At 31.7% G+C, this 27,987-nt stretch overlaps 1 protein-coding gene across 7 annotated transcripts in view; it reads left to right on the top strand.

The window, feature by feature from the left end:
* Positions 1–27,987, top strand: part of LOC120430840 (cholinephosphotransferase 1) — a 61,060-nt gene that overhangs the window by 7,931 nt on the left and 25,142 nt on the right. For 4 of the 7 annotated variants that reach the window (XM_052707311.1, XM_052707310.1, XM_039595963.2 and 1 more), the window contains exon 2: positions 7,752–8,151. In XM_052707311.1, the coding sequence (XP_052563271.1) occupies positions 7,752–8,151 (400 nt within the window). Of the gene's footprint in view, positions 1–7,751; positions 8,152–23,065; positions 23,195–27,987 lie in introns of all 7 variants that reach the window. The other 3 variants (XM_039595966.2, XM_039595962.2, XM_039595964.2) reach the window with 1 other exon arrangement.

Here is a 27,987-nt window from a genome sequence, read left to right as displayed (position 1 = left end):
AAAATTTTATATGAAAATTCAAAAATTTGTATCTTTTGAAGGAATTTTTTGATCGATTTGGTGTCTTCGGCAAAATTGTTTTTATGAATAAGGCCTACACTGAAAAAAAAAAGACAAACGGTAAAGTTTTTAGTGATTTTTAATTTTACTTTTTATCACTTAAACTTGGTTTGCAGGATGTGCAAAAAATCTTTGACCTAGCTAAGATTTTTTGAATCAATACTGATTTTTAAAAAAAATCGAAATATTGGTCGAAAAAAAATTTCAACTTCATTTTTCGATGTAAATTTGAATTTGCAATCAAAAAGAATTTTAGTGAAATTTTGATAAAGTGCACACCCTAAGGAAAAATATATATCAAAATCTGCAACAGTGGATTTGCTGCAGACAATGTTACATTTTATAGCACATGGTGTCGATTTCTGGAAAAGTCAGGGAAAACCTGGAATTGTCAGGGAATTTTATTTGACCTGGAAAAGTCAGGGAAAGTCAGGGAATTTTAAGCTGGGTCAGGGAATTTCGATGATCTTAAAAATATTACTACAAAATTTCATTTCTTTTTGTAAATTCGCCCTTGATGATGTATTTGAATGTCTTCCAGGCCAAACTTTGCAACATTGATAATATTTATTTTTTTATATTGGTCAGTCCGGAAGGAACGCGAAACTCCATATAAAAAAGGTTATGAAAAGGGTCACGAAAAAAAGGAACAGCAACGAAAAATTGCATTTGGCATTACTTTGTGCGTTGCTTGTTTGCAATATGTTTAGGTTTAAAAATCAAATAATTAATATTTGCTTTGGATTTGCGTTCAACTGAAAATTAAATATTACTAGCGCACACAGGGTGGGACAATATGAGGCAGTTGCCCCACCATCCTCAGAGATTTGTTCTAAAATTGGTCGTTTGTTCAACATATTGAGATCATAGAGAAAATCATACATTTTGTCAGAAAAATTCAAAAATCAAATCAAATTATTCGCTCTACAGCATTGCCTTGGCGTTCTCGATTGCGAGATTCCTACTCGAAACTAGGTGTTCGAAGGCTTGATTGTTGAGGCAATTGCAAACCTCTTTTTACACCTTAGCTTCCATCCACCCGGGATTCGAACTGACGACTTTTGGATTGTTAGTCCAACTGCCTACCAGCGACTCCACCGAGGTAGGACCCAGGGAGACGACTCCTACACCTGGACTGAGCTAACGACCTAACCTTTTTAGGTTAGTCCGGGGCCAACATTTACTTCCCGTCCGACGGAAGGCGTGATCAGACAAATCTCGTTTCGAAAAATGCCACCGGGACCGTCTGGGATCGAACCCAGGCCGACTGGGTGAGAGGCAATCACGCTTACCCCTACACCACGGTCCCGGCAAAAAAAAAAAATTCAATGATTACAAAAATCAAAAGTAAAAAAATCGAACATTTGAAAATTAAACAAAAAAAATTCTAAAGCTCAAGGATTCTTAATTTTTAAAATTCTGAATTTCTGATATTTTTTGAATTGTTGATTTCTTAAATTTTTAAATTTTAATTCTAAAATTCTAAACAAATTGTAAGGTTAGAAAATTTTCATAAATTTCACATTATTATTCGTTATCTAAATTCTATTTTTTCTGAAAATTAAACTGAACTATGATTTAAAAATGATCCACAGTTTTCTAATTTTGTGTAATCTAAAATGTAAGCAAAATAGTGGTGGTGAAATGAAATAAAAAATTAAAGAATTAAATTAAAGAATTAAAGAAATTAAACAAAAATTTATGGAATAAACAGGGTTGTTTCGGACGGCGCGAATTTGGCGCGGATTTTGCGCAGTAGCAATTTTGATTAAAAAAAATATAGAGAGATAAAATTACTTTCAACTTATAATGAAAAATATTATCAAGAATCAGGACCATTTTTTTCGTTGAGTGTAAAAACTTCGATTTCTTATTAATTGAATTTTCTTCTGAAAATTTTTGTTTGTATTTTCTCAATAAGAAACGTCGAAAGATGAAGATGAAGATTATGAAGAAATATTTTTTTTTAAATGTGTTGTTGAGGATTTCCTAAATAAATGTATTACTACACTCAACTCATTTTTAAACATACTGACTCTGAATATTTCTTTTAAGTTTTGAGTAATGTTTTTTACCCTTATTTAGTATTCTTTTATACTGGATACATTCAATTTTAATCTTGTGAATCTTAATCATAATTTAAACTTTTCCTGAAGATACAGATATTAGGATGTAACAAAAATTATTATTGGGGCATGTTCAGTGGGTGTACTGTGTTTATATCCCAAATATGAGCTTCATTGGACGTAACAGAAGCTGGCCTCCGCCTTTGAATTTTAGATGGGATTCAACCAGCAGAATTTTTTTTTAATTTAAACATTCTTGAAAAAAAAAAAACAAAACATTAAAAAAATACAGCTCCAACATTCAAAATTAAATTATTCAGATTTTAGGAAATAAAATTAGGAAAAATAGTATTAAAAAAAATCATATTTAAAAAATATAAAAGATCCGAAATTTTCAAATTGAAAATTAAAAAAATCTGAAAAAAAATCAAAAATATCAATATTTAAAAATAATTCAAGAGAACAAAAAACTTATTTTCTTAAATTCTTAAATTCTTAAATTCTTAAATTCTTAAATTCTTAAATTCTTAAATTCTTAAATTCTTAAATTCTTAAATTCTTAAATTCTTAAATTCTTAAATTCTTAAATTCTTAAATTCTTAAATTCTTAAATTCTTAAATTCTTAAATTCTTAAATTCTTAAATTCTTAAATTCTTAAATTCTTAAATTCTTAAATTCTTAAATTCCTAGGTTTTTGAATGCTGCCATTTTTGTTACCATCTTAGATTACAGAAAACCTGATAAAATTTGAAGTGTTTTTGGAGTTTTTTTTTCGGTTAGAGAAATTTTGAGAAGAAGATGTAGGAAAATTTGCTTCGATTTTTCTAAGTGACGCTTTGGTAAGATCATCGAGTATGAACTGCAGCGCGAAAGAGAGAGGAGGCAAATCACGCAAAAGAAAATCGCTCCCGAAATTCTCCCAGAAAATCAATCTGCTGATGATTTTTTGTGAATTTCCTTGTCAGCACCACTCAAAATTATTTTTTTCACTTTGTTTACACACATTGCCCATCTACAAAATGTTACAGGCCAATTTCCGACGTGTAACGTTACACTTGCAAGTGTAGTAGTGAAAGAGATGTTCCGCCGAATAATCAAGATGATGATTTTTTTAGATTCTTTTTACCGATCTTTCGTGCGCGAGAGAGGAGAGCATGCTCCCTTCGGATTTTTTCTCTTGATGAGGATTATTCCATCGCTGATGAACTGTATCTTAAATTTAAAATCTCAAGATTGAGGATTTATGACAATTTTAAAATTTTATTATTTTTCTTTATTTAGTTTTTGATTTTTTTTGCCAAAATGTTTGTTTTGGCTTTTCCCTCTAGTTTACCTAATCCTAGCAAAAATACATTATAAGCTTTTCAAGATTCTGCGTTCTGAGATTACAAAATTGAATTTATTATGAAACTCTTTTATATGTTTGTCGCAAAAATATTTTTCTTAAAATGACGCGGATTTTGCGCGGATTGGGTTTTGGGATGGCGCGGATATTTTTTTCGATTTCTCCGTAACAACCCTGAATAGAGGAAGTTCAAGAATTTATAAAATATGGTCTCTTCGGGAAAGTTGTTTCAACTTTAGAGCAATTCTCTACGAAATCGGTCTTTTTTCTTCAATTTTAATTTTTGTATTTTTTAATCCGACTGAAACTTTTTTGGTGCCTTCGGTATGCCCAAAGAAGCCATTTTACATAATTGGTTTGTCCATATATTATTCCATACAAATTTGGCAGCTGTCCATACAAATATGATATATGAAAATTAAAATATCTGTATCTTTTGAAGGAATTTTTTGATCGATTTGGTGTCTTCGGCAAAGTTGTAGGTATGGATACGGACTACACTGGAAAAAAATAATACACGGTAAAAAAAATTTGGTGATTTTTTTATTTAACTTTTTATCACTAAAACTTGATTTACAAAAAAACACTATTTTTAATTTTTTTTATTTTTTGATATGTTTTAGAGGACATAAAATGCCAACTTTTCAGAAATTTCCAGGTTGTGCAAAAAATCATTGACCGAGTTATGAATTTTTTAATCAATACTGATTTTTTCAAAAAATCGAAATTTTGGTCGTAAAATTTTTCAACTTCATTTTTCGATGTAAAATCAAATTTGCAATCAAAAAGTACTTTAGTGAAATTTTGATAAAGTGCACCGTTTTCAAGTTATAGCCATATTTAAGTGACTTTTTTGAAAATAGTCGCAGTTTTTTATTTTTTAAAATTAATGCACATGTTTGCCCAGTTTTGAAAAAAATATTTTTGAAAAGCTGAGAAAATTCTCTATATTTTGCTTATTCGGACTTTGTTGATACGACCTTTAGTTGCTGAGATATTGCAATGCAAAGGTTTAAAAACAGGAAAATTGATGTTTTCTAAGTTTCACCCAGACAACCCACCATTTTCTATCGTCAATATCTCAGCAACTAATGGTCCGATTTTCAATGTTAATATATGAAACAATTGTGAAATTTTCCGATCTTTTCGAAAAAAATATTTTCAAAATTTTCAAATCAAGACTAACATTTTAAAAGGGCGTAATATTGAATGTTTGGAACTGGATGCCATTTTCTTCAACATTTTTGTTAGATAACAATATGGTTTCCTGTCTTCAATTTTTTTTTATGTTAAATTTAAGTTTCCCCTAGATTATGTCTCTCGGAAAAGTTTTAAAAATGCGATGAGCTATTTGCAAAAAATGTTTAAAAAAATAATTTATTTGGGGGCAAGACGGCCACCTCCTCCGGGGATAAGACGGCCACCCGTAATTTGTAAATTTTATATGATATAGGTTATAATTTTGACGGTTTTTTGACTATTAAGACATATTTGTAGATAAGGAAAAGCATTTTCAATAAAACTAGCAATTTTCAATCAAAATGGGTTGCACAACATTCTTCACTGTGATATAGCAAAACTCATTGAAAAGTATGAAATCCTATCAAACTTTTCATAAAAAATGCTAATCTAATATTGTTTACATGGGTTTACATTCTAATCGAATTATAAAACTAATTATTTTGCATCAAATTGTGTTTGTTTTGTAGTAAAAATTCACAGTTTTTCATTAAATGTGGTCGCAATGATATGAAATTCACTGAGCCAAAATTTGTTTTTTTTTAAATAGCACATTTCTGTACATTTGAAACAACACAAGCTAAAAAAGTTGTAATCCAGCTGCGTGTAAAAGGCCTGGGTGTAAAATAAATATTGCATTATTTTATGCAATTTTATGTGATTTTACACCCTGAAATATGTAGCCCATCAGTATAGGGGGATGGCGTCGCTATTTTTAGACCACGTTTTCCACTTTTTCTCATCGAAACCGACTACTTTATCGACTTCATTTTGCTGGGCGAGATAGGACGCCGTCTATTTTTAGACGATGACTCAGCACTTTTACACTCTTGCGCTTAAAAAAACCAGGTGGCAGCACGATGTAACGCCACGTCCCTATGGGAAACCTACTTGACCGAAATGTCAAGCTCATATATGCGTTTATCCTTACAGCTTTTCATCGGTCTGATGGCCGAGCGGGCTAAGGCGCCAGTCCGTACTGTTGGTGCTGGGTTTGAATCCCGTCGGTTGCAACTTTTTTTTTGTGTTTGCAAAAAATTTACATGCAGTGTGTAATATTAAGTGTTTATTTTGACGAAGGTGATGTGCATGCTTTTGCATGCGATTTTACCATCGGATTTTTTGCTGTGTATGATGTTCAGAGAAGTCTGTTAAACCAACTATGTAGGTATTTGGGTGGATTTAGCTAAGTTATTAGGTTAATTTTTAGCAATGACCGTCTTACCCCACATGCGTGGCCGTCTTACCAGCGTGTTTAATATATATAAAATTTACGATTTCAATAATTTTTTTTAAATTGCTGAAAAGTATTGAAAATTGGTGTTTAGACCAACTAATTTTGGTCATTTCTATAATGGACGGACTACTGGTAGAACAATATGTACTTGTACATAATTTGAGATCAAAATAATCTGTTGTGTTAATAAAAAAATGTTAGTAAAACTTCTCCCTTAGGGTGGCCGTCTTACCCCCAGCTCCCCTAGCTCATTTTTGCCCGCGCGTAAACAGTTCAGCGATCTGCAGTTCTCACCAACACATATAATGCTGGCGCGTCCCCTAGCAACACTTCAGAGAGAAGAATATGTTGGTGCTCTGTCATTGATAGTTCAATCCTCGGTCGGTTAAGATTTTTTTCTGCAATACAATCAACCGGCCATCGGTAGTGTCGATTATTGTCGGTAACGGGCAAAAATGTCATACACCTCTATCGAACAACATGCATGAGGACAGATTTCATGCAGATTCTGATATACTTTCATAGGGGGATGGCGTCGCTATTTTTAAACCACGTTTTCCACTTTTTCTCTATCGAAACCGACTACTTCATCGACTTAATTTTGCTGGGCGAGAGAGGACGCCGTCTATTTTTCAATAATACGCCCTTTTAAAATGTTAGTATTGATTTAATTTTTTTGAAAATATTGTTTTTGAAAAGATCGGAACATTTCACGATTTTACATGTTTTAACATTGAAAATCGATCCATTAGTTGCTGAAATTTCGACATTAGAAAACGGTGGGTTGTTTTGGTGAGACTTGGAAAACATCAATTATCATGTTTTTAAATCTTTGCATGGCAATATCTCAGCAACTAGGGTTCGTATCAACAAAGTTAAAAAAAATGCGTAATATAGAGAATTTTCTCAGCCTTTCAAAAATATTTTTTTCAAAGTGGGCAAACATGTGCACTAATTTTATAAAATGAATAACTGCTACTATTTTCAAAAAAATTACCTAAAAATGGCTAGAACTTGAAATCGGTGCACTTTATCAAAATTTCATTAGAGTTCTTTTTGATTGCAAATTTGATTTTACATCGAAAAATGAAGTTGAAAAATTTTTGCGACCAATATTTCCATTTTTTGAAAAAAAAAAAAAAAATAGTATTGATAAAAAAAATCATAACTCGGTCAAAGATTTTTTGCACAACCTGGAAATTTCTGAAAAGTTGGCATTTTATGTCCCCTAAAACATATATAAAAAAAGTGTTTTTTTGCAAATCAAGTTTTAGTGACAAAAAGTTGAATTAAAAATCACCAAAAAAATTTCACCGTGTTTCCATACCATCTTTATCCATACCTACAACTTTGCCGATGACTCCAAACCGATCAAAAAATTCCTTCAAAAGATACAGATTTTTTAATTTTCATACATCATATCTGTATGGACAGCTGCCAAATTTGTATGGAAAATTATATGGACAAACCAATGATGTAAAATGGTTTTTTTGGGCATACCGAAGGCACCAAAAAAGTTTCAGCCGGATTTAAAAATATAAAAATTAAAATTGATGAAAAAGGACCGACTTCGTAGAGAATTGCTCAACTATAATATTAACAAATATCACACCACCCTGTCGCTCCACAATGTCGTGCAAACTTGCGATCACGTCACTATCCGCATCGGTCGTTATCGGTTCCGTTATCATGCACATGGTCAGGTCTAGTGCGCCATGATTAGCCCTGCTCAACCAACCGTTTATGACAACCAAACATATTTATAGCTTTAACCATTTCTTCCTTTTTATTTATTTTCTTCAGCTACAGTCCAGATGGCCGCTCGGAACCGCCCCGGTGGGCGAGTGCCCTGTGCGCGCTCGGCCTGTTTGTGTACCAAAGTTTGGACGCCATCGACGGCAAGCAGGCCCGGCGGACAAACTCGTCGACGCCCCTCGGGGAGCTGTTCGACCACGGCTGTGACTCGATCTCGACCGTGTTTGTGGCGCTTTCGGCGTGCATCTCCGTCCAGCTGGGCTTCTACCCGCGGTGGATGTTCTTCCAGTGCTTTTGCGCGATGACCCTGTTCTACTGTGCCCACTGGCAGACGTACGTGTCGGGCACGTTGCGATTTGGGAAGATAGACGTGACGGAGGCGCAGTGCACGATCATCGCGATTCACCTCATATCGGCCGTCTTTGGGCCCGGGATCTGGATGACGAAAGTAAGTTTGAGCTGTTTCAGGTTTAGACATGGGATGGGAAGATGATTGCGTTGAAACTGCCCCCCCCCCCCGTACGATGAAGCGATGAAACGACGACGACCTGATCAACAACTGCTAAACGCACCCTCCCACAACGTAATAGATTGCTAAATTGCGGTAGGCCAGGGTAGTATTAACTACCGACCTGATCGTTTCCGTGTGTGCAGTGGTAGTAGTAGTAGCAGTATAAGCTCGTGTGCGGTTGCAGTATAGGAAAAAAAGTGCACGCGATTAAAGTACCTCAGTCTGGGCTGACTGATCGTAACAAGTCTACGTCCCTCCCCTCTCCTCTTTGTTCTTTGCCACTTATTTTTCATTGGCTTTAAGTACACATTACAACGCAGCGTAATCAGAGCGCTGTGCAGGGTGACGACACAAATGAGAAATGTTTTCTTCAAGTTACTTAATTCAAGTGGAAAATAGTTTTTTTTAAATTTTTTTTCCTAATTTTGAGGATTTTTGCGTGAAAACTTTTGATGAAACTTTTAATGTTATAAATAAATGATATTTTCAGGCAGTTGTCTCTAGCACCTATGTCCGTCTTTAAAAGATATCATAAACTGTGTTCAAGCTCTAAATACTCATACGTCTACGGAGTAATGAAAATGAATCCATTTGTGAATAAAAAACATTGATTTTTCTTCTACACAGAAAAAAAAAATCATGGTAATATTACATCTGGGAAGGGGTACATCTTTTATGTCAGAAAAAAGGTGTAATTTTACCTCTGGAAATGTGTAATTTTACCACTTTTCTGGTGTAATGTCACTTTTTCAGTCTAAATTGAGGTAAAATTACATCATAAAAGAGGTAATATTCAACCTTCCAAAATTAAAGCTTCCAAATTTACATTATTTTTTTCTGTGTATTTTGTTAATTTTCATCTTAGATAATTTGGTTATCGATTTTGAAAAGTGTGGATAAGCCGTTTTTTTTTAGGTAGGACAAGAGAAATTCATTTCGGTTTTCCCAAGCAATCTTCGACTGCAGTTAGATGGTTTTTGGGTTGGTGAAATGTTCTAAGGATCCATCCTAGGCGAGTGGTTACTACGATTTCTCGGGTTAGTTTGCAACAAGACACGTTGTTTTTATTATTTCTCTAAAGTTTAAATGTTCTTGAAAAATGGTCTAAAAACGTGGGAGTTTAGCATAGTTTGACGAAAATTTGATCATCTCCCCTTTATGAAAATAATACTTCAAAAGATTTGTTGAAACCAAATAAAATTCTGCATTATTTTTGATTTTAGGACTCTTTGGATCATTTAAAAAATAATAATATTAGAGCAACTTACACCAAAACCGGAAAAAGATTTTATTTCTATTTTGTTATTTGGCTCAAACTTTGTAGAAGTCCTTCCTATGGCCAAGTATGCCATTTTGTGTCATTAGTTCACCCATATAAGGCTCCATACAATTTCGGCAGATGTTTATACAAAAGTGGTACGTGAGATGGGCTTTTCTGATCGGTTTAGTGACTAAAAAAAACATTTATTTATTTCACTTTATTTTCACTTTAAGTTTGATTCCCAAAACGTATTTGAATTTGTTTTTGAAAAAACTTATTTTTTAAAATATCGAAAATATTTCCTGAAAATGTCCAAGAAATATTCTTAAATGCTTAATCAAATTTGCAAACGAAAAAACTTCATAGAATTTTCGATAAAATGCACCGTTTTAGAGTTATATTCACTTTCAGGTTATAATTTTCGGAAATTTGAACATTGTGAAGAAAAGCCAACACTGATTTTTTTAAAGGCTGAGAAAATATCGTACAAATTTCTCTCTGAGACTTTGAAAATTGGACAACAAGTTTCTGAGATATAGCCACACAAAGAATTCACGGCGTGTTTTCTGGGCAACCTTAAGGAGAAAAAATAGTCATCACTACTTTCAAAAGTGCCTTATAGGAAATTTTCTCAGCTTTCCAATGCTTCTAAGAGCGAAATGTTTCATCGGGAATTTCTGAGATATCTCTATTTTAAGTTTTTTCTTTTAAAATCCTTGATCATTTATTGGAAACTTTTAAATAACAGTCCAGGAAACTTGTCAAATGATGTGTTTCATGTGTATTTAACTGACCAAAATGTGCAAAATAAGACAAGAAACAACTTTGTAGAAGGTTGCAAAATGCTAAACATTTTGAAAATTAAGTTCTAACCGAATTTTTGAATAAGTGGGATTTATTCAAATAATAAAATAATAGAATCGTATTGAAATATTATTTTTACAAGAACAAATATATTATAACATAATTGTTGTGTACAAATAACACCGGCCTGCTCTGATTCAGCTTGGAATTAGCTGATACAATCGAAATTTCTACAGGTTTGAGATTGATAGGGTATTACAAGATTTTTATGAATATATATCATATTTCCTTAATCAAACACTAACTAGTTGCATGGATACAAATCATGTTTTATACTCGAAATTATACTGCAAATTACTGTTGCTGTCTTTAGGAGAAATACTTTTCATTAGTATGAAATGATTGTTTCAGTTTTTTTTGTATTAAATGATCAAGGAATTACTTGTTGAAAAAAAATCCCTTCGAGCGAATAACTATTGCCTGAAGAAAGGCCCTCTGAGTATGCTTTGATCTTTTCTTTCCCGACTGACACTTGATCGCATAGACGAATAAAAATTTGAATGATTGGGTTTAGTCGTCAACTTGCTGCGATTTGATTATAATTTTCCCCGTTTAACACCAGCAGTCATGGGTTGTTACAATCATCGTCTGCACTCTTGACGAATGACAGCTAGTTGTGGCAATTTGAGAATAAAGATTATTCTCAGCAGTCTTATTCGTGAGGTGTAACAGGCAGCGATGAATCGCCAGATAAATCATAGTCGTCGGATTTACAACACTGGGAATTAGCAATATTTTAGAAGTTTATAAGACTCTCTTCTTCAATCTCATCTTAAAAAATATATATGTCTTGATTTTTGTTCAAATAGTTTAGAAAGAAAGTTTCTGTTAGATTTTTTAAAATAAAATACTATTTATTTTTTTTCAAACAAAAAATAAATAATTGTGACGGTGTATTCAGAATTCTGAATTGGAAGACTCGAGTTTTATTGCTACTTTTAAGGGCATTTTCTACAGAAAACATTTTATAAAATTTTATCTTTGTTTTACACTCATGAAAATATGAGTTTTGAAGCTTGCTACAGTAATATGTAGTACATTTTCGATTTGAAATCATATTTGTATTTATGTTCCTGGTTAATGTTTGCTTTAGAAAATATCAAATTTATTCATTAAAATTCAATAATACCATTAACAATCACAAACCTGCCAAAGTTTCGGTTGAACAAGCTAAATCAGAGTAGACACGTGATATTTGTACACAAAAAACATGTAATCATGAAATAATTCTTGTAAAAAATACATTTTTACACTGTTTTATGATTTTAATTTCTGAATAAATCCCATATATTCAAAAACTTAGACAAAACCAAGTTTTCAAAATGTTTAGCGGTTTGCAACCTTCTACAAAGTTGTTTCTTGTCTTACTCATAAAAATGTGCAAACATTTTTATGAGTAAATGACTCATGAAACACATCATTTGATAAGTTTTTTGAACTATTAGTATAAAGTTTCCACTAAATAATAAAGGAATTTAAAACCAAAAAACTTAAAATAGAGATATCTCAGAAATTTCCCGATGAAACATTTCGCTTTTAGAAGCATTGGAAAGCTGAGAAAGTTTCCTATAAGACACTTTTGAAAGTGGCGATGACTATTTTTTCCTGATAAGGTTGTTCTAGAAAACACGCCGTGAATTCGGAACGATGAAAATAAGTTTTTCAAGTGTCTCCTTCTTTGCCTGTTATTTTTAACTGACGATATATAGGAAACTACTGGTTCGATTTTCAAGGTTAAAAAAGGAATCTTATTGTGATTTTTTTGATCTTTTAAATGAAAACAAGTTGAAACTTTTAAAATCAAGTGTTACTTTTGAAAACATCTAAAAATAGATAATTTTTCTCTTTTCATTATTTAGACCAAATTAAAAAAAAAGATTATTTTTATTGAAGAGATCATAACATTTCAAAAAAGATTCCTGTTTTAACTTTGAAAATCGAACCAGCAGTTTCCGAGATTGCGCCAGGGTGCAAGGCAAAATTTGAAAAATGTTTGCAACGGCCTAAAAAATCTAATTTTCATCAAAACATAAACGATTTCCCCAATTCCGTATTTTTTTTATATATGCTGAGTTATGATTTTTGTTAAAGTTGTGTTTCATGTAAACCAAAAATTAGTATTTTTTTGACTTCAATTTTAGGCCGTTATTTTTTTTATTTCTTCAAAATCTTTCCTAAAAATCAGAAGGCAAAAACATATTTTTTCGAAAAACTTCAAAATTTTAATGGGAAAAGATCACAGAAAACAAAAAATGATGGTAATATTCATCAGAAAATGGTGACAGATTTTGTGTAAAAAAAATGATTTATTTGCCCCAGAAAATGATTAATTTTCATCAGTTTTTGATGAATATTAAACAGGTTCACATTTTTACACATTTTTTATTAATATTACTCAAAAAAAGAGGCAACCTACAAAATTTTCAACATTCCAAAATTCAACTTTTTTTCTGTGAAGTTTATTCCATTGAAAACAATTTTAAATGCCTTTTACTGCGTCTAAAATTTTATTTAGCGTGTCTAGGATCGATTAAAAATATTTTGAATTTCTGTGAAACTCCCAGGGTGGCCACTCAAGTCGGGAAATCGGGAAAGTCGGGAAAAAAGTCGGGAATTCGCCAAAATCGGGAAAAAGTCGGGAATTTATGATTTTTTGTCAAAAAGTCGGGAAAAGTCGGGAATTATAAGCATGCTTGATTGAAAATTATTTTTTAACTCTTGAATAATTTTGTAATATTTTGTACAATTCTCAAATTGAATTCACTCAATTCTGCTTTAATAACTTACTTTAAATTTAAGGTTCTTTTCACTATTTCAATATATTTGAGTATGGAAAAGCTGTTTAAGACATTCAAAATCTTAATTAATATTGGAGTCTTTGACACAGATCTTCATAATATTTTTCATGAATCATATGATCTCTATAAATTTTTGTTTATCATACAAGAGGTAAAGTTAATGAAAAACTAATATAAAAATAGAGCCTAATGGCCAGCTTAGAGTTATGATTCTATTTCATTTTGTCACATAGATTGAATATTTGAAAACAGATTCCAACTTGAGTTTGGCAATGGTTTTTTGGTAAATATTTTTAATTGTTTAACTAAATTCTTTAAGTAATTAAAATATGTTTTTTTTTAATGTTGCCGTTAAACTTTTTTTGTGAGTATGGTTAAATTACTACTATACATAAAGCTTGATTTTCAGTTTTCGGAAAACTTAAATATCGAATAAAATCCAAAATTTAAAAACTTTTTTACGTTTTGAAAACATAAAGAAAATTTTGAAATTGCAAAAAAATAATCCAAGAAATTTAGAGTTATTGCAAAACTGTTTAAAAAAATTGTCTCTTCAAACATTTTGCTTAAAATAAGTGGTAAAACATAAAATCATATCTAACTGAATGTTCATTGAAAAAAAAAACAGTTAAATACTGACCACTAGATAAATTAACATTGATTTAAAAAAACAATATCAAAAATTACAAAATTAAAAAGGGAACCAGGCAATTTTTTTTATGAATTTCTTGACATTTTTCTAAATCCTTTGAATGAATAATTTCAGCAATTATGTTTTAATCATTCTTTGATTTAAAATGATGATGAACTGTGAATACAAAGAGACGAGTTGTTCCTTTTAATTCCGCTATATATATAGCGGAATTAAAAGGAACAACTCGTCTCTTTGTATTCACAGTAATGCATTCTGCTAAAACGCTCAACCAAACCACAATGATGATGAAGTTTAAAAAAAATAGGAACTTAATTTTAAGTTCAGTTATCTTTAACTTTTTGTCATTTCCAGTTGAAACGAAGTATCAAAAACTATACTTTTGCCAATTTAAAAAATAACATGAATGTTATAAGTATTGTTGAACTTTCGATAATTTTTTCAAAGACTAATTGTTTGTGTTTCTACTCTGAATCATAATAATGAAGTTCCATTTGTGAAGTTTTTTTCAATTGTTGTTTAGTTTCTGTATTTACAAAAAATGCCTATATTTGGATTATTTTTAAATTCATTTAATTTTTTTTCGGTGGTTAATATTGACTTTTCTTATAGAAAGTTTTTTGTTTGAAATCATTCTTTAGATAAGAAATGCGTATTATTTGAGCATTCTGGAAAAGTCTGCAAAAAGTCGGGAAATTGAAAATGGGATTTGAGTGGTCACCCTGAACTCCGCTGTACAGTACCGCAAAAAAGTTTTTTTTGGGTGAAAAAATCGACAATATTCAGATATTTTGTAAACTAATAATTGCAAAACAACTGAGCAGGTGAAAAATGCATTTTAAAAAACTTTTTTCATTTAAATGTAATGTTTTTTTGTTTTTTTGCCCTTTAAGGTAGTAATACTTCAAAAAAAAAACTTCAAAAAATATTTGCAACGGCCTTATGGGGGGTTACATACATGTAGAAATTCACAAAATTTCATTTTACAGAAAATTCACTAAATTCACTAAAAAGATGATTTTTAATAACTCCTGAAAGTTTCATGAAGATATTTCGTAAGATACGATTTAAGTTCACAATTTTGCCATGCGCAAAGCGAACTGTCAAACTTTAAGAACGTTTTTCTCTAAACACCGAGTTGATTTACGGCTGAAATTTGGGGTGAAGACTCTAACGACATATCCCGTGTGCATTACGAAGCAAGATTTTGAAATTTTGCTTTTTTAAAAAAATACAAAAATCAAAAACTGTCGATTTTTTACATGAAAAATATAGAAATATTTTTAAAAATCGGCCTTAGTCATGCACACAGGACCGGTTTAATGAGTCTTCACCAACATTTTGAGCCGATTTGGTCAAGACAGTGTTGAGATATCGTGGCACCCGTTTTTTGAAACTGCTAACTTAAAATAGTTATATCTCGGCAAATTTTAATGCTCTGCAAAAAGATTCGAAAAAAGTTTAAATGTGTGCTCATGCCAACCTCTGATATTTTTGACGGTGTACATGTATGTAACTGAATTTGCAATCGAAAAGTACTTTACAGAAATGTCCATATAGTTCATAAAGACCGTTTTCAAGATACAGCCAATTGATGTTTGTTTATCACTAAAAACATAAGTATTTCGATTTTAGTTTTTTACTTCTACATAAAAAACCGAAGTCATTTTTTTTTTTCAAAAAATCATAACTTAGCAGCAAAATTAAATTATTTTTTTTACCTTCCCTCGATTTCATCATAAGGGAAATTATGAAAAAAATCTGTGCTTTAATTACTGATTTACTTACTTTTATGTATTAAACGTGAAAAAAACATTGTTTATTTTTGAACCAAAGTTTCTCTTAAAAAGATAGAGCTCAAGCATATAAGCAAATTTCAGTCAGCAAAAAAAAAGTTCCAATATGCTATTAAAAAAAAAACATTATTTTTACGGCAAAAACACAAAAAATTATAACAATGATGTAAACTATTCTGAAACAACGTTGTTTTCTTCAATCATTTATTTTAGGAAAACCAAACTAATAAAATAAATAAAATTTAAATTCCGCAAATGAATATTTTAAAGCTACTGCCATTTTTTTATTTTACTTTTTTTTAGCTGGTGCTCCGCAAAAAAGTTATTTTGATACAACCTCAAGACGCAGATTTCATAAATAATTTCGATAAATATTTTTTTTTTGATATCATGAATATTTGCAGTTTTTACTAGTACTATGCAAAATTTGATTTTTCCAAGATTTTCAAGAACTTAAAAAACAAAAAACTAGAGTTCTGTTATGCAATTTGTATGAATTCAGGTAGTCACCCTGTAATCAACAACTTGGTAAAATTTGCGCATGGCGCGATTCTCTGCAACGGTTAACTCTGGCGTAGTCTTCTTCCATTTTTTTTTTGCTACGTTCCCAAATTTGCCAGCATTATCAACTGACTCTGCGCCGGTGTACCGCGTGTCCAAACACACACTGGACTCTGACCGGGTATCACCTCGCCGGGTGTCAAGTGGGAAGGCACAACCAAAACGAATCATGAATGAAGAAATTACCGACTCATCACGCCACTCCGCACAAATCGCGCCACTTGCACTTGGAATTCCGCTTGTGGAAGATTGTGCGAAATCATCCGAAAAATATAGGTCAAAAGTCGGACGATTTGGACTCTGTGTGATTCACTAATCGAATCATTTCTCTGAGCATTCTATTAAGGATTGACCTTGTCCCGCTCCGGAAGTGCACTACTCTCCCTCTGGGGGTTTTGCAGTTTCTATGACGTTCCAACGAGACACATGCAGCAGTATCACACAGCCTGATTGGTGCATAATACACACAACGACTGACAAAACTGGATCGTTATCGTCGTTGGCCCGAGGTTTGCTTGTTCAATAATAATCAAGAGCAAAGAGCATGAGGTATAAGTGGCCGGTCGTTGTCGTTGGTCGTATACCAAAGCGCGTGAGAGAATAGATTATTGATTTGACCTTAAAGCACGGGAAGATGGCACCACTGCCACTGCCAGTGGGGTTGACAAACAGGACGATAATTGGTTTTGATTGGAAATGGAGACCTTGAATTATTCTGATTTTGACATGTTGAGAGAAGGGTTGAATTTGCTTGATTTCAATTTGAAGAAGAAATTTTACTCAGGAAAAACTTAAGGAGGTATTAGACTATGACACTATGACGAGTTTGTTTGTTTGTCATAGTCTAATACCTCCTTTATACTGCTTCTACTGCTCCACTACTGCTACACTACTGCATCAAATTCAGAGTTGAACGAATCATCTGTGTAAAGAATAGAATAGCAACTAGATGTAAGACGTGCTTATCAGCAAATATCTAGATACTCGTAGAGTGACACTTCTTTGACAAGTTTGCTTGTCATTGAAATAAAGTGGGTGGGTTTTTAATTTCTAAAAATTACAAAAAAGGGTTCCCTAAAAAATCTCCATCAATTGGCCAACTACCCTACTAATCCACTAAAGCATACATATCACGGTCTCGGTCATCTTCCTCGTCGTCGTCGTTCATGATTGTTGTCCTAGTCGTCGTTTCATCCGTTGTCGTCGTCGTCGTCGGGGGGACAGTTTGTGCGAATGCTATAGATAATTTCTCTTGTGACAACAACAACAGCTATGTAAATTGTGTTATGATACTCTGCGAAATATTTGGCGCGCGGAGACTTGTTATTGCGTCTCAAGGGGAAGACACGCACGCGATGACCTACATATTATCGCGTTTTTTTTTCGTTATAATCTAATCAACAACAGCCGCAGCGTGTTCTTTTGTTGTTGTTATTTCGGTTATTTTGGGTGGGCAAGAAATCACTGCTGGCGATGCGGGGTTTGATAGCGTGTGCGTTGAGGAGGAAGAAGAAAGTTGTTCGTTTTGAATTTAGAATGTTTGGTCTTTAAAAAAAATAACCAACATTCTCAATTTTGACACATTTCTCTACATTTTTAGATTTTTCCTGAATTCAATTCAATTATCGATTCTGCAAGTGCTGAACAAGAGGTTAACTGGAAACTAAAATTTTTATTCTAATTCATTAATAATTTGGTAATAACTGCGTTTGGAATTTTCTATACACTTATTTCAATTATTGTTCAAAAAAAAAATTAAGGGGTTACATACATTTAAATCGGCAATAATTTCAAAGGCACAAGCTTGATTTCAAATCTGCTTTCAGGGCATCAAAATATACATTTTCAACCTTAAAAAAAATTTACAACATTTTTGTATAGCTAGTTGAAGTTACCAGTTTCAAAAAATGATGTATCAACACAGCTTTGACCAAATCAGCTAAAATTTATTTGTGGAGACTCGTTAAACCGGTCTCGTGTGCATGACAAAGGCCGATTTCCAAAAAGTTTATTTAAAAAAAAAGTTTTTTTTAATGTTTTTCATACTGGTAAGTTTTTGATTTTTGTATTTTTTTAAATAACAAAATTTCACAAAGCGAGCTTCGTCATGCACCCGAAATCTTGAGTATTATCACTTCAAATTTCAGCTTATTTGGATCATACAATCTCGAGATATCGTGACACCCGTAAATCAATTCCGTGTTTCGAGAAAAACGCTTAGAAAGTTCGCTTTGCTCATGGTCAAATTTCTAGCAAAAATCGTCTGTTACTCACTTTAAACATGAAATATATTTATGAAACTTTCAGGAGTGAATGAAAATCATTTCTTTAGTGGATTGAATAAATTTCCTGTGCCTAATATGAAGTTTAGAGATTTTCTACATGTTTAAAAATTACAGAAATAGAAAAAATCTTAAACTTGTCAAAAATACTAAAATTTCTGTAAAATTGTATACAGATTTAGAAGTATTCTGTCAAATTGTGTACATATTTAGATTTTAAAAAAATTAAATGAAAAAATTAAGCGAGTTTACCGTAAATAATTTTTTCACCGAAATCATTAATTGAGTATTTCTCTAGAATTAGAGGTGGGCAAAATAGAGCGTGCCGCTCAAAGAGCCGGTTCACTGAAAAGAGCGAACGAACCGTGGCTCACAAAAAAAACCGCGGTTCTTTTTTAAACTCCGGTCTTTTGAAAAAAACCGTTTCAAGATGACAATTAATTAATTTAATTTCCAAAAAATGTTGTATTAAATTTGTTTTTGAGAATTGAAAATGCAATTTTAAATAATTCAATGCTTACAAAAATTAATCGATAAAGTAAATGATTTTCTAAACAAAATGAAAAAATCTTTTCACTGAACTGTACATGAAAGTATTACCGGAATACAAAATTGAGCATTGCATATTGCATAATTTGTGAAATATTACCATAAATTTACTGAATTGTTTAGAGATTATGGAAAAAATAAATCCTTTTGTTCGATAAAGCGTTTATAGACTTTATCGATTGATCTAGCATGTAGAAAAGAGTTCACAGAATATTTTCTACATATAAAATATCAGCATTAGTTTTATTATGTGATCAATTCCAGCTCAAATCAGGATTTTTTCCGGTACCCGACCTTCTCCGATTTCAATAAAACTACACAGCTAAAAAAGTAGTAATCCAGCTGCGTGTAAAACGCCTGGGTGTAAAATAAATTTTGCACTATTTTCTGAAGTTCTCTGTAATATTACACCCTGAAATATGTAGCCCATCAGTATGGGGAACCGACATGACCCAAATGTCAAGCTCATATATGCGTTTATCCTTTCTGCTTTTCATCGGTCTGATGGCCGAGTGGGCTAAGGCGCCAGTCCTTACTGTTGGTGCTGGGTTTGAATCCCGTCGGTTGCAACTTTTTTTTGTGTTTGCAAAAATTGTACATGGAGTGTGTTTATTTGACGAAGGTGATGTGCATGCTTTTGCATGCGATTTTACCATCGGATTTTTTGCTGTGTATAAAGACATGTTATCCTAGGCCTATATAAGCCATTTTTGTGTATATGGAGCAAATAGTACTCGAAAATAACATTTGAGAAGAGCGTAAGGTATATAAAAAATTTTGTATTTTGTAATACAAAAATTACTGTATCTCGAAGCCGTTGCGTCGTATCAAAAAGTGGTCAAAGACAAACTTTTAGTAAATTGGACGGGCCTTTTGAAAAAATACACTGAAACAAAAATTCGCGCCACATCTATGAGATTTTTTGATTTTTAAGTCTAATACTTAAATTTAAAGGTGATGTCACGATTTTTTTTCGTTCAAAATTTTTGAGAAAAAAGCCTAGAATGTTATCAAGAGACTGACGAAAAATGCAGGATGGTATGGGGACCATCCATAAACCACGTGGACACTTTAAGGGGGGGGGGGGGGGGTATGGCGATTGTCCACGCTCCATACAAAAATGTTTTTTTTGTATGGACAATTGTCCACGAGGGGGGGGGGGGGGGGGTTGAGATTCTCAAAAAAGTGTCCACGTGGTTTGTGGATGGTCCCATGTCTCTCCTAAAAAAATACAAAAATCATTTAATAAAACTGTTTTTTTGAAAAGTGGTCTAAACGTCAAAATTTTTGAAAACCGGTTGTGAGAATTGATTCTCCAGACAATTTTACATAAAAGTCTCCATATTGACCATTGTCCTATGTCCAATCTTTGGGAAGATACAGCGGTTTTAAAAACAAAAATGTTGAAAAAACGCGTTTTTTGGTGGTATTTGGCAATTTCTATATGACAGACTTGGTTTTGTCAGTTTCGTAAATATTTTTACCGGAAAGCTCGTCTAATGTTCCATAAGTTTGCCTCTATCTAGAATTAAAAATCTCTATCTAAAAAAGAGCAGTGCTGATTAATTTGACACCTTCGGCATTAATCTAGATTGGATCTGAACTTTTCAGAATATAATAGATACACTGAAAAAAATTAACATTTTTTTTAAATTACATTTTCATCACTTGAAGTTGGATTCTGAAAATAAGTATTTTTCAATTTTTCAATTTCTTGATATATTTAAGTTAACTGAAAATGCATCTTTTGCGCTTGAGTGGATGGTGCTAATCTGGTATCGAATTTTTGTAAAAAAAATTGTGAATAAAAATTGTCAATAGAAATTTAAAAAATCAGTTTTTTTTTCTTATTTTGTTTTATGAAGTGCACCGTGTTTTAGTTATAGGCATTTTAGGTTGATTTTTTTTTTGTTTTTTTTTCGAGCATTTATTTTCGAATAGCTTAGAATATTTCCTTCAATTTTCCCTACTTTTCTATAGAAATTATACTGAATTTTTTTTTTGGCATTTTTAAACATTTACAAACCAACAGTTTTCCTTAAAAACGTTAGTTGAAAAATGAGAGCTAATTAGGGCGTTGCAAATATTTATCAAAGTTTATATCGGGGGGCAAATCTTTTTTGAGCTTTAAAAATTTCATGGAAATACTGGTCTAATCAACTATAACCAACTTAAAATGCTTTTTTCAGCATTGATAATTATATTTTGTATGTTTATTTTGTGATTTAAGAATATTTAGATTTTTTAATGAAATTTCACTGTACAGCACTGCAAAAACTTTTGATTTCGCTAACGGAAAAAATATGATGAATTTTTCAGAAATTTTTGAAACTAATGATGGCAAAACAAGTGGACAGGTGTATAATCTATTTTAAAGCAATTTTTCATTCAAATATTGAAACCACCAATTTTTCGATAATTCAAGCTTTAAAATTCTATATCCAAACAACCAGCAGTCTGATGATAAAAATCAAGCAAACATATTTTTTTTGGAAATTTTCTCAGCTTTCCGAAAATGTTTTTTTCATTAAATATTTTTTTATTGCCTGCTCATGTTCGCATAAATATCCCATATGCAAACACAGCAAGCTGAGAAAAACGCATTTGAAGTTTGTCCCACACATAAGGTTACGTGTTAAGTTTTCGCGAAAAAACTGGATTTCCTCCTGATTTCTAGAACAAAGTATTGGATGTTATATGCTTTTCTGAAAGATCTCACAATTTTGAACAAAACTGCATCAATAACTCAAAAACGATGAAAATGCATATGGGACATTTATGCGATCAGGGGCAGTAAAACTCCTATAACTTGTAAACGGCGGAAATCATCAAAAAGTGTGTATGGTAATTTTCGACTACAAATTTGAGTTAACATTGAAAACTTTTTTTGGAAATTTTGTTTGTCAACATGTAAGATTTTTTTTCTAAAAATCATTTTTTTCATAAAATCATTTTTTCTTAAAATCTTTTTTTTCCAAAAATCATTTTTTTCAAGGAATCATGACTTTGGTACCAGATTTTGCACCATCCTAAACTCAAACGCAGAAAATACCTTTTTCCTTTGAAACATTTAAAAAAATCAAAAATAAAAAAATCTGTAATTTCGAGAATTTAATTTTTAATAAATAAAATAATTAAAAAACTCGGGAAATTTGCATTTTTGAATCCATTTTTTTCCTGAAAATTTTTAATCTCAACCTACATTTTTGCTGAAGATACAAATTCGATCAGAAATTCCTTTCTCAATTTAAATTTTGAAATAAACGATGATTTTCAGTTTTGCTGATTTGTTTATCAGTAAAAAAATCGATTAAATCCATAAAATTGGGTAAACTATCCGGCTTTGAAAAATATTTGCCTTGTCAAAAACTGATATTTTTACAAAATTGAATAAAGAATATTTGACAATACTTTCTAGTTAACATTCGCAGTACGAAATCAAAAAATCTTTTATTTTATATGTTTCGAAATACTTCTTTTTTCATGAAGAAATTTAAAAGTTCAGTGTGATATTATTTCATTGAGATATTTTAAATATGATCAAATCACAGCACTTTCTTCTTCCTCCTAAGCGTGAATTACCTTTGCTGTCGATTACTACCGTAAGGCAATATCGACTCGCACCAAAGGTCAGCCGCGGCACGCTCTCGCTGTTCTTCAGTCCTTCGAGGCTTATCATGGTCGCTGGCCTGTGATGGTTACCAAAGGTGGGGAAAACACAGTGTAAACATTTGAATTTTAAATGAATTTACACGAAAACACTTGCCCCTGAAAGAAACAGCTTTGTCCACAGAAAAGAGAGTTCTTTAGTTTAGTTCTGCCTTAGTGATTGCGTTACGTTTTGTTACCAGTGAATAACCGAGAATGCGTCCCTGAAATTTAGTTTTTAAAAGTTTTCATAGAATATTAATAATAAGCAAATATCAAAATTTCCATCAAATTTTCATTGTTCAGCACCTAACCATATGAATCTCTTTTGCATTGTTTCACCAACAAAAAAACACCGCCCTCAACCCACCCCTTGCTCCAATATCTGGTACTGCTATCTCCTACCCCTTCACCTTAAAAAAACACCCCCCTCCCTGTAGATTGTGGGCGACTTCGAGCTGTGGAACTCAATGTCCGTGATGACGATCGTCTGCGGCAGCTGGGCCCTGCTGCAGTTCTTTGCGGTGATACAGGCCGGCGGAGTGGGCAAAAACGGATCAACCGTGGCCGTAAGTGTATACTCTCTCTGGAGCCGATGACCCTTTTTTCTCCTCCTGCCTACCCCTCTCAACCGTCCCTAAAACTATATTTTTGGAAAACTACCCCCTGTCCTCTTTGTCATTACTCCCCCCTCGACTCATTCAAATCATCTTTTGAAAAACTTTCGTGGAGTTCGCCGAAGAGAGAGAGAGATAATCCCGTTTGGTTTAACAAAAGTCCTTTAACCCGTTTATGTGCCACCATTTGGACGGTGGATAGTCCGACATCATCCCCTCTTTTCAGCATCACACACCCACAACCTCGGATTGTCACTAATAATAAGGAATGAAATTGTTAACATTAATTACGTACAGCGACGTTGATTGTTTTACACAGGTTGAAAATGCATGAGAAAGTGAGACACCTTCATAATGTGATATCGTAAGCTGATATATTTTTTTTTTTTTATAAAAAATTTTATATTTTGTCATCACGGGTGACATTGGGTCTTGGGGGTAAGATTTGATCACACAAATTTCAGCATTTTTGACCCAATCTCACCCCCAGACCCAATGTCACCCTGATGACGGTACCGTGTAAGGTTTTTTATTTAGACTCACGTTTCTTAACATATTTCATAAATCCACGAAAAACAATTAAACAAAATGTGGATGGATAAAAAATAGATGGGTACATAATTTTTAAATAAGATTTTCATTTTCAATTTGATAATAAATTTTCAATTTCGGTATTATGTAAAAATGGCGAATTTCATGAATTCTCCAAAATATTTAGCATAATGATCGATTGATATACACAAATTCGATATTTGTTTTTTTGTTTAATCTTTTATCTTAATCTTGAAAATATTTTAAACTATAGAGAATTTGCAGCAAAGCTAAAAGACACATGAGCAACTCTCTACGAAATCGGCCGATTTCGACCATTTTTATTTTTTGTATTTTTTTATTTGACTCAAACTTTGTGGGGACCTTCCCTATGACCCAATATGCTATTTTGTGTCATTGGTTCACCCATACAAGTCTCCATACAATTTTGGCAGCTGTCCATACAAAAATGGTATTTAAATATTCAAACAGCTTTAACTTTTGAGTGAATTTTCTGATCAAATTGGTGTCTTCGGCAAAGTTGTAGGTATTGTTGAGGACTATTGAGAAAAAAATAGGTACACGGAAAAAAAAAATTGAGGATTTTTTTATCAACTTTTTTTTTTACTAAAACTCAACTTCCCAAAACACGTATTTTTTTGATTTTCGAGATTTTTTGATATGTTTTAGGGGACAAAAATCCGCAACTTTTGAGCCATATATGAAACATTCGTGAAATTTTCCGATCTTTTCGAAAAAAATATTTTGAAAATTTTAAAATCAAGACTAACATTTTAAAAGGGCCAAACATTGAATATTACGCCCATTTAAAATGCTTGTCTTGATTTAAAAATTTTCATAATATTTTTTTCGAAAAGATCGGAAAATTTCACGAATGTTTCATATATTAACATTGAAAATCGGACCATTAGTTATAGAGATATCGTCATTAGAAAATGGTGAGCTGTTTGGGTGAGACTTAGGAAACTTCAATTTTCGTGTTTCTTTTTCTTTAAGCCGCTGTATCTCAGCAACCAGAGGTCCAATCTTCAATGTCTCTTAGACAATTTTATAGCAAATTTTCTGAACTTTTCAAAAAAAATATTTTTAGAAATGGTCACTCATGGTCACTATTTTTAAAAATTGAAAAACTGCAAATATTTCGCTAAAATAAAACTTTCGGTGGCTATATCTAGAAAACGGAGCCCTTTATCAAAAAATATGTAAAGTGCTTTTCGATTGTAAATTCAATTTTGCATTAAAAAATAATGTCAAACTTGTTTTTGCATGAAACTTCAATTTTTTCCAAAAATCACTATTTTTTCAAAAATTCATAACTCGGCGGCAGATTTTTTGATCATGTTTCTCTATGGCTCAAAAGTTGCGGATTTTTGTCCCCTAAAACATATCAAAAAATCTCGAAAATCAAAAAATACGTATTTTGGGAAATTGAGTTTTAGTAAAAAAAAAGTTGATAAAAAAATCCTCAAATTTTTTTTCCGTGTACCTATTTTTTTCTCAAAAGTCCTCAACAATACCTACAACTTTGCCGAAGACACCAAATTGTTAAAAAAATTCACTCAAAAGTTACAGCTGTTTGAATATTTACATACCATTTTTGTATGGACAGTTGCCAAAATTGTATGGAGACTTGTATGGGTGAACCAATGACACAAAATAGCATATTTGGTCATAGGGAAGGCCCCCACAAAGTTTGAGCCAAATCAAAAAATACAAATAAAATCCATTTCCGGTTTTGGTAGAGAATTGCTCACATGTCGCCACCTATGAACAAATAGCGTAAACCTATGATTTTTTGAAAAAATGTGTTTTTTTCTTCATAATCAACATTTTTATAAAACTTATGCCGGATTCGGATGAGAAAAATTATTTCCAACAATTTGGTGTACAACTTTCCAATATTTGTTTGATTTTTCTATGAGAAAACTGTAAATTTAGAAAAAGATAGTAATTTAGACTATTTGGCAAGAAAGTCTGTCAAAAATCAATAAAAATTGTTGAATATACGTTAACACATCTGTTATCAACTATATAACTGTTTATTTCATTAATATAAACGGAGAAACTATTTTTTTCGTGTTCCAAAACATGTTTTTTAAAGAAAAGGGTCACAAATTTTTGCGCGCCCAAAAATTTATGTTCATTAATTTAAAGCAAATAATTTTTCTCGTCTTTTGCAACTAGTTTTATTAAGATTGATGCAGGGAATCACGAGAAATAAGCGATTTTGTACTTAAATCCAGCAGGAAGGAATGCGATTTTTGACAAGTAACCTTATTTTGGCGCCACCTACATTTGAAACACAGTCGCGCTGCAAAACCACAATCCGAAAATAAATATTTTCCACGGCAGGATCAAAACCTTTAAATAATCAAATAATGATGTTTTTTTTATTTTAAAATCTGCAAAACGGCGACCTTAAATTAGAAAAAAAAATGTGGTTGTTGCGCAAAATGTTTAAAGCACAATTTTTGGACCACCCTATTTCGGTCTTTTCGGCTAGGATCACTATATTTCTCCTCTTAAGCCTGTACTGCCCAAATTTTTCCTTTCATTTTTTTTTATTTTTCCCTTGTTCAGGAGGTAATTTCGAGCTACTTTTGTTCGACGAAAAGCTTAACTTCTCTTGTTTTATGTTTTTCTTGTTTCATTTTTAGTATTGTATTTTGTATTTATCGTGTTTAGTTTACGTTTGTTTTTGATAGTATTTGGCCTATTCTACCATCTCCTATCATTACATTTTGCCTATCTAATTTTATCATGTTTTTACAGTCACTTTTCACTTTTTTTTCATGTTTTTCACATTTTCTGCTACAAACTAAAAAAACTAAAAAAATGCGTGGAGGCATAGTCTATGACACTACAAAAATTACTGCATACTTCTTTTAGGATAATGTTAGTAAAATCACAGCCAAAGTTGACCCCTTAAAAATTACATTTAAAAAAACATTGGCAAAGTCACATAAAACAAGTAAAACTTCCAACTAATAAATTTTCAAAATTTTTAAGATTTTTCCTCCCAATGCTTTTTTAAAGATAAAAAAAATGGTTGAAAAATGGATTTTCAGCGATTTTTTTAATCAAAGCCCGTCTAAAGGCGGGTTTGGGTTGTAGAGGGTTAAAAAAATAATATTATATGATACAAATAAAATAAACTTAAATAATTCTCAAGAAAATCACTTCTAAATAATCAAGATGTTAAACTATATGTTTTTTTTTTTTGAAAAATTCAAAATATTTTTTTCAAAAATATTTAAAAAAGAGCAATAACAGGGATGAAAAGTGAGCATTAGAATTTGATTTTCATACTAAAAAAATGCAATTATAATAAACCAATCGGAATACATTTTCGAACGCTTTCTTGTTTTTAACTTGAACAGAGCAATATGCAAATTCATTGAATATTTTGAAATATTTGATTAAAGATAGGACACACACATGAAATTTGATTAAAGAATATTATTTTTATTAGTATTCAAAGATTTTGTAAATCAGGGTAACTCAGTATCTCGGTTTTAATAAATTATAGTTTTTTGCTGCATAATTTTAAAGAAACTAATCAATCTTAATTTTTTATAATATTCCACAATTCGGGAGTTGACATGAACTGTAAAACAGGATGACGTAAATATCCTAGATTTATAAAGTCTAATCCAAATCTGAGCTTGTCGTTTTAAAGCATTTCGATAAATTCTTATCCATATTTTTAAGAGTTTCAAAAGTTATACAATTTTCGTTTTTTTTTCAAAATATTAATTTGTTAATACGTTCATGAAAACTAATTCGATAAAAAATTACCGAAATTTCAACTGCCGAACAGTTCGGTAAACTGAAAATTACCGAATTAGGGAAAAACTTTCCGAATTTCGGTAATGCATTATTCATTATTGTTCATTGTATAGCAGATTTTCGATAAAATTTAGTTCATTTTGACAGATGGTTTACCGATTTTTCAACTACCGAATTTGGTAATAAAATATAATTGTGTAGAAATTTTGTACTTTTTTTTATTTAAGTGTGGCATTTTAGTGGAATTCTTACTATTTTAGAAAATGTAGCAAGTTTTAAAACATACATACTCAGAACAATTTATAAAATCCCGCTCCCAAAATTGTGTAAAGATTTTCACTAAATTTACTTTTTCAATGTACCTAAAACATTTGGTATTGATTTTTATTTTATTAGAGTTTTTT

This window comes from Culex pipiens, chromosome 2 (genome assembly GCF_016801865.2).
Source record: "Culex pipiens pallens isolate TS chromosome 2, TS_CPP_V2, whole genome shotgun sequence".
NCBI classification, from domain to species: domain Eukaryota; kingdom Metazoa; phylum Arthropoda; class Insecta; order Diptera; family Culicidae; genus Culex; species Culex pipiens.
The sequence above is the reverse complement of the archived record's forward strand: the minus strand, read 5'-3'. Positions and strand labels throughout refer to the sequence as shown.